This window comes from Moschus berezovskii, chromosome 11 (genome assembly GCF_049115385.1).
Source record: "Moschus berezovskii isolate FMDL1 chromosome 11, NW_MosBer_1.0, whole genome shotgun sequence".
Taxonomy (NCBI): Eukaryota; Metazoa; Chordata; class Mammalia; order Artiodactyla; family Moschidae; genus Moschus; species Moschus berezovskii.
In genome coordinates, this window is record NC_142470.1 from 11,792,452 (window position 1) to 11,805,442 (window position 12,991).

The window sequence follows — 12,991 nt, forward strand, 5'->3', positions numbered from 1 at the left end:
TTTCTACAGGAGAACAGTGGGAGGGAAGGTCTTTAGGGGCCATCACCCGGAAAGCACCATGCACGGAGCTCCTGGAGTCCAACCTGCTGATGCGCGGTTCCCCTCCAACCCCTCCGCCCTCACGCGCCCCGCCTCCCATGAGCCGACTACAGTTCCCGGCAGCCCCCGCGGGCGGCGGCGGCGGCGCGGGCGGGAGGGGGCGGGGGAGTGCGAGGCGGAGGGGGAGGCGCGCGCCGGGCACGCGCGCCGGCGACCATGGCGTTCGCCCGGCTGAAGCGAGTGCATTAACCCCGGGCGGCGGCGGCGGCGGCTGCGGCGGGGGAGCGAGACTCGAGCGGGCGGGCTCAGCCTGAGGGAAGGGAGGAAGGGGCGGGGAGAGCGCCGGAGGGAGGCCGGTCGGCCGCAGGCGGGCGGGCAGCGCAGCGCAGCGCCGAGCGGGGCCCGCGGGCCCATGAGGAGGCCGGGGGACCATGGGCTCCAGGATCAAGTGAGTGTGGTCGGCCTGGGCGGAGCCGGGGCGGCGAGGCCGGGCAAGGGCTGCAGGCCTCGGGCCGCGCGGGGGACTTGTTGCCGGGACCCCAGGGCCGCCCCGCGTGCTGGCGTCATGCGGGGAGGGGGACTGTTACCATGACGATCCAGGGAGGCGCGGGGGCGGGGTGCGCGCGGGGTGGAAGGGCGCCAGTGGTCAGGTGTCCCCTCCTCACCTGAGGGCGGGAACAGCTGATTATAAGGTGGCCTCCTCTCCGGGGTTACAGAGAGCCTCGGAAAATGGTCACACAGCTGTCGGGGGGAGGGCGAGAAATCTCTAGAAGCAACTCCCCAAATGGGTGTTTGGAGCGCCCCTGAGAGTTGGGCAGTCCTGAGGTGGCAGCTTGGCTGCTTAAGGCCTATGGTGGGGGCTGCGGGGGGCGCATAAAAGTGAGAGGTTTTCAGAGGGAGGGGCCACTCAAGGACTTAAGGTCTGGATGACCTGGGGAGGAAGAAGGCCCTTTTCTCTCTCCTCCTGTCTCCCCCTCCTATCTATGCAAGTCTCCCCACAGCAAGGCCAGAGGCTGTGAGGGAAGATACCCCTGTGCTGTAACCGAGCACCTGATCTTGATAATTGCTGGAAAGGTTTTGTAATCCAATCTGGCAAATTCCCTCACTCATTCATTCATCTAGAGTCCCTGGTGAGGGGTTAGTTTTCTGGGGAAAATGTTGATACATCTGACTTCAGAACCCATTGAAACATTGTTGCCTTCTTGCTAGACGTAGAAGTTGACTGGAAAGTGCAACTTTTATGCGGTCTTTCTTTGGGTGTGTTGCTTCTGACTGTATCTCCGCTCCCAGCCAGGTCTTCTCGGCCTCTCCCTTCCTCAGTTCCAGAACACGAGATGCCTTATCTCTAATCACTAACAAATGTTCACTTTTTCTCTATGAGTAATAGAATTGTTTAAGGGCACTTAAAAACAAAGTTAACAGTGCAGGCTTTTCCTTAAAACAGCTTTCAAAGGATACTTTAAACCTGCTTACAAGAAAGTCTGAAGAATGTGTTTACTTCAGCATTTTGAGAATTATGCTAGGGAAGTTTGAAAGGGGAAGGGCCTTATGGGCGAAATCTAGTAATCATTCAAGTATTGCATGTCTTGTTCAGTTGGTGTCCATGCAGTGTGACCTTTGGCCAGCCTTGTAGTCCCCTGACTCGCTTAGGTCTCCATTCACCAGATGTATCTAACAGGCTGCAGCAGCCCTGAGACTAGAAAAGTTTGCTTATTATGATAATGAAAATGGAAGAGTTGGATGAGTACACTGTTAATTCTTGATTTTTGTGGAAATGCGGTGGGGGGGGGTGGTTGGAAAGAAGCATGCTCCAAATAGGCTTAAGAAGCTTGGGAGGTAAAAAGTAGTGAAGCATTGGGATTAAAGAGGCACTCCAAGTTTAGCTCCTGCTTCCAAGCGAGAGTTGTAAACTTGGATTTCAATAGCACTTAGAAACACTTTACAAAAGCCACCTTAGAGTTGCAGGGTATCCTTGTGAGGATGCTTGCCCTTCTTGTTACAGAGTAGTTCAGAAACTTGCCAGATATGAGGCATGTCAGTGTCAGACTCAGCATGAAAATCCAAGTGGAAGTTCAGATGACTGAGCATCAGGTCTCTGTCTTGCTCTTGAACTTGGAGTTTGACAAAAACATTTCTCCACAGTGTTTTGTGAAACCCATCTCTGTTTATCTGAGTGCTTGGGCAAGAGAATTTATGCGTGAAATTCTATTAGGTGTGAAATTAGTATACAGAATAGCCTTCTTGATCTTGAAACTAGATTGCTTGATGGTAAAAACTTAGACATGGGAAATATGTTAGTTTCACCTGTGAGGTAGGCTGAAAGAGAATATGAAGAGAAATTATGAAAAGTAGTTGTGGTTTATGGTGACTGTCGATTATGAAGCTTCTGCCTACAGGTAGGAACATGGATGGACAAGTGGTAAGGAAATGGTTTTCTTAGGTGCCTCCCTAATTTTTGGAGGAAACAGGGCTTTGGTTACTATTGACCATGAATTCCATCTGGACAGGAAATAACAGACTGAGCTCAAGATATTCACCTGGCTGAGGTAAAGTCTGAGTGTGCAGACTGCATTGTGTAGGACAGTCTTGGGGGTGGAGGAAGAGAGCTTGGGGGCCCCTCCAAGCAGGCTGCCTGTGCTTTTTCTTCATCTCTGATACTGTGTGGCTGGTCCAGTCAGGCTAAAAATATGGAATCAGATTTGGATTTAGATTTCACTTTTGTCTGCTGACTATGAAACTTTGTACAGATAACATCTTTCTCCCTCAGTTACCCTGAGGGTAAAATGAGGAAGGCTGTATATTGCAGGGTCATAATGAGCAATAAATACAGTATCAACATGACTGCTGGACCCATATTAAAAACTCTGTAATTGTTAGTTTCTTTTATACTTTTTCTATCAAAAGACTAAGAAAACTGCTTTATTTTATTCCAGAAATGTCGTAGAACTGTGTGTATCAGGTGATGGAGAAGAAGGTTTTGAAGATCTAGGAATTAGACTGTGAATATGCCGAACAGGACTCAGCAGTCTCTCACTAAAATAAGAAAGTTGATTGAAAACAGTACTGTGTGTAATTATGAAGCTGGTGTCTGTTATATGATTAGTAAAGCAGGTGAATTGCTCGGCACAGGTGTTGAGGTTTAGTGCTTGGTCAAACTTTCCTTCTAAGGTGATTGAGCGTAATTTCTGTGTCAGGTATGGTAGTAATGCTCTATACGAACCATTTCATCAAATCCTCACAACTGCCCCATGATGTAGGTACTATTAGCCATTTTTTAAATGAGAGAATTGGGGTTTGTAGGCCTTAGATTGGATGCTGGCCCTGATGCCAGTTCTCTGCACCTACCTCTCCTCAGCCTAGGCCAGGTGTCCTTCACCTGTGCACTCTTTCCCCCCACCTAGGCCAGCTGTCCTTCACCTGTTTCTATACCCCTCTCCATGTTTATCACTGTCATAGCACTAAATTTAGTTCCTTGTGTGTCTCCTATACTAAGCCCAACATAAAGTTCGTTGAGAGCAGGGACTTTCTTATTTGTCTTTGAGTTCCTTGTATCAGACCCAGTACCTAATATATCAGTTTGTTTAGGAATAAGAGTTTATGGAATGCATTTATGAAACATGTTGGGATCTGATTTATGATCCTAGCTAAAGGCTTCAAGATGAATGTACAGATTTAAAAAGTAACAGTTTGCAATTTGAATTCTTGAGGAAGAAGGCTGTTTATAAGTTTTTAAGTTGAATTGCCCTGGTCTAGGCAGCAATTTCTTATTTTTTCTAAAGAATGTTTACAGTTCATCCTCATTTTAGTAAAGGAACCTTGATTTGCCTCAGATATCCACTTGGGTGAAAGGAAAGGTTACCGGTGTACAGGTAGCATTCTGAGAAGCTCCTAACCTTAAACCTGAGCAGATATTTATTTATCTAGAGAGATAAAAGGAGCAACGGTAACTGGCAACCTTCGACAGGTATTTTAAATCTTATTTAGTGTTTGAGTGATCCCAGTGGACTGGAATGTGGTTAATACGAAGCAATTTAACTGATAATGTAGACACACAGCAGGAAACTGTGGCATTTTTAATATTGTTTGTGGTGACATCCTAGAAATTGTTTCCAGGCACTAAGGGCAGGAAGTGGATTGTAAGTAATCGAAGGAAGTACTCTTAAGTGAGTTTGAAGAAGTCTGACATTTATGGGCTTGGAGAAAAGCATACTCAAAGATTTGAAGGCATAGGGACAGAACAGGACGGCCGATTCGGCTTTGTGGTGGTGTTTATTCTACATTAGCCTGTATACCTGTCTTCTGTCCCTGTCAGACCATGACCTTTTTGAGGTTGGTAACCAAGAAATTTATCCATTCATTCATTTACTTACTGTCTCACTAAGAAGAGTGTCACGCACTTGTATTCATCATTATTATCATAACTGGTGGAAGTACTATGTTATGTGCCTGGTAGCAAACTCCGGGAGTTGGTGATGGACAGGGAATCCTGGTGTGCTGCAGTCCCTGGGGTCGCAAAGAGTCAGACATGACTGAGCAACTGAACTGAGTGAGGGAGAGGGGTTCTCCAGTGGCTCAGAGGTAAATAATCTGCCTACAGTGCAGGAGATGCAGGAGCCACGGGTTCAGGTCCCAGGCCAGGAAGATCCCCTGGGGGAGGAAATGGTGACCCACTCCAGTATTCTTGCCTGGAGAATCCCGTGGACAGAGGAGCCTGGTGGGCTACATTCTGTAGGGTCGCAAAGAGTCAGACATGACTGAAGTGACTGAAGCACAGTGAGGGAGCGCTTACTGTGGAGACAACATTCCAGTTGAGACTTAAAGGACAAGTCATTAGTCATGTAAAGAGACTCGCAAGACTTCATTCCAGGCAGAGTAGAGCATATACCCACCTTGAGGCAAGAAAACCTTAGGCACTGTCAGGAGCTGATAGTGGGTTTAGGTAGTGACTGGTGGTGGGGAGGCTGGGGTGAGACTGGGGTCCTGAGCAGGGCCTACCTGTAGGCTGCGGTAATCTGCAAACAACTTTATTAAGATATAATTCACATACTATAAAGTTTACTCTTTTATAGTATATAATTAAATGGTTTTCAGTATACTTACAAATACCACTATCCAAGTCCAGAACATTTTCATCACTCCAGAAAGAAACTCCATATACATTAGCGGTCACTTCCCATTCCCCCCAAACCCTCTTAGTAGGCAATCATTGATCTACTTATAGTTGCTATGGATTTGTCAATTTTAGGCATTACCATATAAATGGAATCATATATAATTGTCTTTCATTAAGCATAATGGTTCCCACGTTTATCCATATTTTAACATATATGAATATTCCATTACTTTTTGTTGTTGAATAATATTTCATTGTATGGATAAAGCACATTTTTTTTCACCCATTCATCAGTTGTTGTGTATTTGGGTTGTTTTTACTTTTTCACTGTCATGAATAATGAGGCTGTGAATTTTGTGTGGACATATGTTTTCCTTTCTCTTGGGTATATACCTGGGAGTGGAATTGCTAGATCATGTGGTAACTCTTTTTAAGGAACTGTTAAACTTTTCCAAAGCAGTCGCACCACTGTGTAAAGTAGTGTCTCACTGTGGTTATGATTTGGCCCTCAAGAATTGTATAGAAAACGAAAGATCAGAGTAGACCAAAATAGGTTTCTCAGAAGAGAGTGAAACTGGAACCGAAAGAAAAGTGAGATTTGGAGAAGGGAGGAGGGATTTCCCATATAACAGGGGAAGTTATATGACTGGAAGGTGGGGATAAGCCCATCATTGTTTTCTGATACAGAGAAGCAGCCTTGGCTTTTTAAGATTGCTCTGCTCTGGGCTTTATTTGGATAGCCTGTTAAAGGATTCCATTACCAAAACGCACTGCAGACTGACTGCTTTGTGTAGCACAACTGACATATCTTCCTTCTGTGGGATCAGAGTAGGAGTTGAAATGTGACTTCCTCTCCAGGGCTCTCTAATACCTCTTCTCTTTCCTCTGTCTACCACGGTGCTCCCCTCTCAGTCTCCATAGGAGAGAGAACAAAGACTTGGAATGGTGGAACAAAAGTCTTGCTAGAGGGACTTCCCTGGTGGTTCAGTGGTTAAGACTTCGCCTTCCCATGCAGGGGGTACAGGTTCGATGCCTTGTGGCCCAAAACCCCAAACACGAAATAGAAGCAGGATTGTAACAGGTGCAATAAGGACTTTTAAAAATGTTCCACATTAAAAACAGAACAAAACTTTAAAAGGTCTTGCTAGAGACTGAGTTTTCCATTATTAGCACCCAGAGGTAGTCCCTTGAATTTTCATGACTTTTCTGGAAAATGTTTTGCTGCAACTCCACCATTCTAGTCTGAGCCATTGCCATCAACTTGGAGGGGTTTGCACAGCAGACAGGAAGGTTAAAACAGGCAAAATATTGCTATAGGAAAAAAAAAAAGTTTTTTTTCTAGACTGTTAAATTTGTGTGTAAGGTCCCAGCTGAAATTCCTTTTGTGGCCAAAAACCACACAAAAGGGTTTTAAACTTTTTATTTATTTTGGGGTACAGCCAGTTAACAATGTTGTGATACCTTCAGGTGAACAGTGAAGGGACTCAGCCGTATCCATTCTCCCCCAAACTCGCCTCCCATCCAGGCTGCCATGTAACTTTGAGCAGAGTTCTCTGTGCTGTACAGTAGGTCCTTGTTGGTTATTCATTTTAAATATAGCAGAGTATACATGTACATCCCAAACTCCCTAACTGCCCCTTTCCTCCGTCCCTCTCACTCGCAACCATAAGTTTGTTCTCTAAGTCTGTGAGTGTCGTTCTGTTTTGTAAGTTCATCTGTATCATTTCTTGTTCCGTTCAGTCGTGAAGGCATGTCATACAGTACTTCTCCAGCTGGAATTCTTATTGTGAGTTGCAAAGTTTAGTCTTTTACCTGGCTCTAGCGGGAACTAATCTCTGGATTTGAAACATCCTTTTTGGTTAAAAGGATTTTGTTGAGAAATGGAAAGATAAACAATGAAGAAAATAAACCAAAGGAAACAAAACAAAGTTGGCCCTACTTTAATTGGAATCCATATCCATTCTTTCCAAGTATTTTGGACTTGAAAAGGAACCAAATAAAGGAAGTAAGAAAACATATGTGTTTCTGTAGAAAAGCTAGGTTGTATCTCCAAAGTTCACTTGTAATTTGGTTATGGTATTTAGAATGTATTTTTCTCCTAGAAATACTGTTGTATACATTAAGCATAAGGACATTCCAGATGAATTGTTTTTAAAAGGCATAGGGAGATTACAGGTGTAGCTGAAATGCAGAATATGTGCATAAAGATTATAGGCGATGAAGTTGAAAAAGCAGGTTTGTGCCACTGCGACCTGATGCTATTGAAGGATTGAGTTGGGAATGTAATATGATCAGATTTGGGTTTTTAGGAAAATTACTTTGTCAACGGTAGTTTAGAACAGTGATATCTTAGGCTTGTGAAGCATTATCCACTGTGGTGTGAAAAGTATATGTTAGAATCTATATTTGTTTCTATATCAGCTTTCAAAGGGCTTCTCTGGTAGCTCAGTTGGTAAAGAATCCACCTGCAATGCAAGAGACCTGAATTCGATTCCTTGGTCCAGAAGATCTGCTGGAGAAGGGATAGGCTACGCGTTCTGTATTCTTGGGCTTCCCTTGTGGCTTAGCTGGTAATATGCTCGCAATGTGGGAGACCTGGGTTTGATCCCTTGGTTGGGAAGATCCCCTGGAGAAGGGAAAGGTTACCCCTCCAATATTCTGGCCTGGAGGATTCCACTGTACAGTCCGTGGGGTTGCAAAGAGTTGGACATGACTGAGTGACTTTCACTTTCTTTGACTTTCATAACTTTCAAAATTTCTGTTTCTGTGTTTTCTAATAATATACTATAGCTTTGTATAGTAAGGCATTCTTTTAATTTATAAATAAAAATAAAGAGATGTATGCTCAAGTTTTTTTACCCATAGGGAAGAATGCATGGAAAAAATTTGGAGACCACTGGTTTATAGAACTGTGTTTAGTTTATATGGCAGAAGATCAAGACCTGAAGTGAGGTTTTGGTTTTTGAAAGAAAAAGGACAAGTTTGAGAGAGATTTTAGGTAGAATTGATAAGACTTGGTGACAAACTGCATGCAAGAGGTAAGAGAAGAATCAAAGATGACTTGCCAAGGTTAGCAAAGTTATAAATGAGTGTTTGGAAGGTGAGGACTGGTTATATAATATGTTTGCTTTTCTGAGGAAAAGTGAAAAGTTATAATTGGGAGAAGGCATTTTAGTCTGTGGTGAGAAAGAAAAAAATCTTTAAGGGCGCCAGAGTGAATGTGTGTGCTCAGTTTAGATGAGGTAGACTTCAAGTGGGCTTGCCCGAGTTGCTGAGGGGAAATCTGTCCACCTTAGGTTTTAGGAAGAGAGAAAAAATAAATTTTTGAATTTACTTTAGCCACAGGAAAGGTTTCAGGGATGTTGCATTGATCTCGCCTACGCTGTATGAATAAATAGGAGGAAGGAAACCAATCTCGGTAAAAATACTGTTTCATTCCAAGCAAATAGTTACTGTACGCCGGGGTGTAATAGGAGCGAGGGTGGTGTGGGCTTCGGAGACCCTCAGGTTTGAGTTCCCACAGGCACTCACAATCCCCATCTGAGTTCTAAGTTTCTGAGCCTCAGTTTTTTTAATTTATGAAAGGAAGCTAATAAATCTACCTTTAGAGTTGTTCTGAGGATTAGCTACCCACTCCAGTATTCTTGGCTGGAGAATTCCATGGACAGAGCCTGGTGGGCTGCAGTCTCCCTGGGGTCTCAAAGAGTCAAACACGCCTGGACAACTAACACTTTCAGCAGAAAAATAGCTGTTTAGTTAGCTGTTCAGTAAATGTTATTGTGTAGTTGCTAAATCATATCTGTTTCTTGCGACCCCATGGACTGTAGCCCACTAGATAACTCTGTCCACGGGATTTCCCAGGTAAGAAAACTGCAGTGGGTTGCCATTTCCTTCTCCAGGGCATCTTCTCGACTGAAGGATTGAACCTGAGTCTCCTGCATTGGCAGGCAGTTTCTTTATTACTAGCCACCTGATGGCAGCTCTCATTAATATTGTTTGGAGTAAATGGGACATACTTGTCTGAGCAATCTGAAGTTAAAAAAAAAATTCTTGAAAGCAGGTGTTCCTTTTTATAGCTTTTTTTTTTTTTTAAGGACTGAGTATTTGCTCTTTCTTTGTAAGTGTGTTAGGATGATGTGTTGTATTTGTATATTTTACTGAATTTATTTGAAGGTTTGTGATCCTGGTATATAGTCCTCTTACTGGTTGGGAGAAAAACTTTTAAGTCTACTCAGAGACAAGATGAGCATGCAAATAATTAAAATTATAATAACATTTAAGAATATTTTGTGCCTCCTCTCTCACCAGTAATTGAAAATTTTATTCAGTTTTAGAAAAGATTTACCTCATTTATGTTCATCTGTTTAGATGGTATCACTGTTCACTTCTACTCTTTTTAAATATAACTTCATTCCTTTTTTCCTGAATACTTAAAATTATTTATATTTTTTTATTTTGGAAAAATTTAAACATTTTGAAAATTTAAACATTATGAAAGCAGAGAGAATAGGGTAATGAGTCCCCAAATGCCCATCACTCAGTTTCAGCACTTATTAATTTATGGCTTTCTTAGTTCCATTTATAGATAACTGACCATAACTCTTCTCCGCCTTCTAGTCCCTGATTATTTTGAAGCAAATTATGCCTGGTTATCTCTTTTTGATCCATTAATTTGTTCAGTTCAGTTCAGTTGCTCAGTCGTGTCTGACTCTCCACAACCCCATGAATCAAAGCACGCCAGGCCTCCCCGTCCATCACCAAAATTTGTTAGAGGCTATAAAATGATTTTACTTCCATCATTTCTTCTTGATATTAACTCAAACTCATGTCCATTGAGTCGGTCCCCGTCTTCTCCCACCCCCAATCCCTCCTAGAATCAGACTCTTTTCCAGTGGTCATGTATGGATGTGAGAGTTGGACTATGAAGAAAGCTGATCGCCAAAGAATTGATGCTTTTGAGCTATAGTGCTGGAGAAGACTCTTCAGAGTCCCTTGGACTGCAAGGAGATCAACCCTGGGTGTTCATTGGAAGGACTGATGCTGAAGCTGAAACTCCAATACTTCAGCCACCTCATGCGACGAGTTGACTCAATGGAAAAGACTGATGCTGGGAAAGGTTGGGGGCCGGAGGAGAAGGGGACAACGGAGGATGAGATGGCTGGATGGCACCACCGACTCAATGGACATGAGTTTGAGTGAACTCCGGGAGTTGGTGATGGACAGGGAGGCCTGGCGTGCTGTGATTCATGGGGTCGCAAGGAGTCGGACATGACTGAGCGACTTTTAATGGTATATAGAGGTCATTCTCATTTCTCTGTAGGGACAGTGTAGTACTCCAGTGGATAGATGGTCATGGGTTTTTCAACCAGTCTCACGCTGATGCTCATTTAGGTTGCTCCCAGTGCTATTATAAATGATGCTGTAATGAACAGTCTTGTGTATGTCCCTTTTTGTATTTCTACCATTATATCATTGGGATAGATTTTTAGAAGTGGTATTGCTGGGTCAAGGAGTAAATTTATATGTAATGTTACTTTAGTAAAATTATTAAAAGGACTTCTCTGGTGGTCCAGTAGCTGAGACTGTTTGCTGCCAGTGCAGGGGCCCTGGGTTTGATCCATGGTCAAGGAACCAGATCCCACATGCCACAAACTAAGAGTTCACATGCTGCAACTAAAATGATCCCACATTCTGCACCTAAGACAAATAAATATTAAAAAAAATTATAAAGTAGTGTAATAAAACTTTAGTAAAAAGTGTCAAATTCTCCTCCACACAGATTGAGCCATTTCACATTCCCACATATGATAGTGCTTTGTTGCCTTACAGCTTCACCAACAGAATGTGTTTGTCAAACTTTAAAATTATTTTAGTCAGAGCTCTTAATGCGTGTGGTAACAAATCATCGTTTGTAAGAGCTCATGATGAAGAGTAATAATTCTCTACCCTACACTGCACTTCTTCAGAAACAGCCTCTATTAATTGATTTTTAGTTCCTCTGTTGGTTAACCCATAACTCTTAGATAAATCTCTATCTCTTAATTAAGTTAACTTTACACAGTATTTGTTGACACTCTGAAATGGAAGATGATGAGTACCTTCATAATATGTCTCTCTTCCTCTTCTGCTGTTTTATATGTATCTATATTTCTAATTCTTATAATGATTGTATTTTAATGTAATATAGTTTTTATTCCATTAACTTTCAATAGTGTCTTTTGACGCCCACTTTCTAAGGGAAATATAGGTCATTTTAGTTCCGATCCATGACCAGGACCAAGTTTTCCATTATTTATCTTTAGGTTAACTCTAAAAATTGTGTTATGAATATTTAAATATTGTTTAGCATAGGCCATGTAGGGTGCTGTAATAACATTTTCTTCTTTTTTGGCGCATTGTCATGATCTCTTTTGACGGAGAATGTTCTTAACATCAAGGTCATAAAACCTTTTATAATCAACTCAGAACTTAAAGTTATGCTAAATTTTTTTTGTATCTGGCTATGTGTATATATTTTACGTTTACAGAATAGCACAGGGATAGCAACCCAACACATCACATGAGTAAGCTTCCATCCTCCTATTGGCAAACTGAAACCTCTACTTGCAGCCTTTGTGAGGGTTGGGGCACCTTTGGGAGCCTGAGCCTTGGCTTTTGACTTTGACCTTGCGGTAGCCTCAGATCAGCAGAACAGTGTCACTGCTAAAGCTTGTCTCCCAAGCTTTTAAGACTGATGCCTTTCAGGATCCTGAGCTTGATAAAGGCTTTGATGGCCTTTGTCTTATTGGTGTGCATCTTCTTTACAGCATTCTTGTGTTTCTTGAAACAGTTCAAGATCCTTAGGAACTTAGGTTCCTTCTCCACAAAAAAGTCATTGTGATTAGGGTTTATTGATGCCATTTTGGAACTGGTTATGTGTGGTGTGGTTCTTGGACTTGGCCATATGTGCGGCACTGCTGCTGGCAGCCCAGAAAGCAAGACTGGGAAAGAGTCATATTTGAATTTTGATTTTAAAAAATCCTCCTCCCTCCCCAAGTTTTTAAATCCCTTTCCCCCCCTCTCTCGCATTACTTTACTGTATTGTTAATTTTTTCCAAACTTGCAGTCATACTCGCAGTTTTATTGGGGCTTTTTTTTCTTTTTTCTGATGGTTTCTTCCTAACTTCCTGTTGATCTGTAAAAAGTCAGCTATGTTGTTGTAATCTTGGAATGTCCCTTCACTACTCCCCTACTTCATTATTTCCTGGCCCCTGTGTTATTTTGTTTTCTAGAGGACAGATATAAGTTTTTATAGGAGGCAGTTACACAAGTAGACTTGCGGAAAGAATGCATTTGAGTTCTTGCAAGTATTTTTATATCTGAAAAATGTCTGCTTTTTCACACTTGATTGATGGTTTGTATGGTATAGAGTTCTAGGTTGGAAAATTTTCCTGCAGAGCTTTGAAGTTTATTTTCCCACTGTCTTAACTGGCTCGCTATGACACTGCTCTGGAAGGGGAAGACAGCACTCTGCCTTCATATTGTCAGATAGGGGTATATGACTAGGTTTCATGTTCAGTCTTCATTGACACCTAGGGTGCAGAATTCCCTTTTACTGCAGGGCTGAGGTGGGAGTTATGGTTTCCAGGAGACCTCCACCAGTATCTCCCTGGCTGGGTGCAGTGGTGCCTTGTTGCTGCTCCCTCTGTGGCCTCAATTACTGCCATGTGAGTATGGAAGTCCAGGCTTTCCTCTGTCTTCACTGAAACCTTGTGAGAGTCCTTGTTACTGTGCAGTGGGTATAAGGAAAGCCCTGGTTCCCTATGTGACTTTCTCTAACACCACACTGGCAGGGGGTGG

The 12,991-nt window shown here is 42.7% G+C and overlaps 1 protein-coding gene across 4 annotated transcripts in view; it reads left to right on the top strand.

Annotated features, from left to right (window-relative positions):
• Window positions 1-256: 256 nt before the first annotated feature.
• The window catches only part of DENND1A (DENN domain containing 1A), a 552,302-nt gene continuing 539,567 nt past the window's right edge, over window positions 257-12,991 (top strand). For 3 of the 4 annotated variants that reach the window (XM_055400903.2, XM_055400906.2, XM_055400904.2), the window contains exon 1: window positions 257-487. In XM_055400903.2, the coding sequence (XP_055256878.1) occupies window positions 471-487 (17 nt within the window). In that variant the 5' untranslated portion in view covers window positions 257-470. The remainder of the gene's footprint in view (window positions 488-12,991) is intronic. The other variant, XM_055400907.2, reaches the window with a different exon arrangement.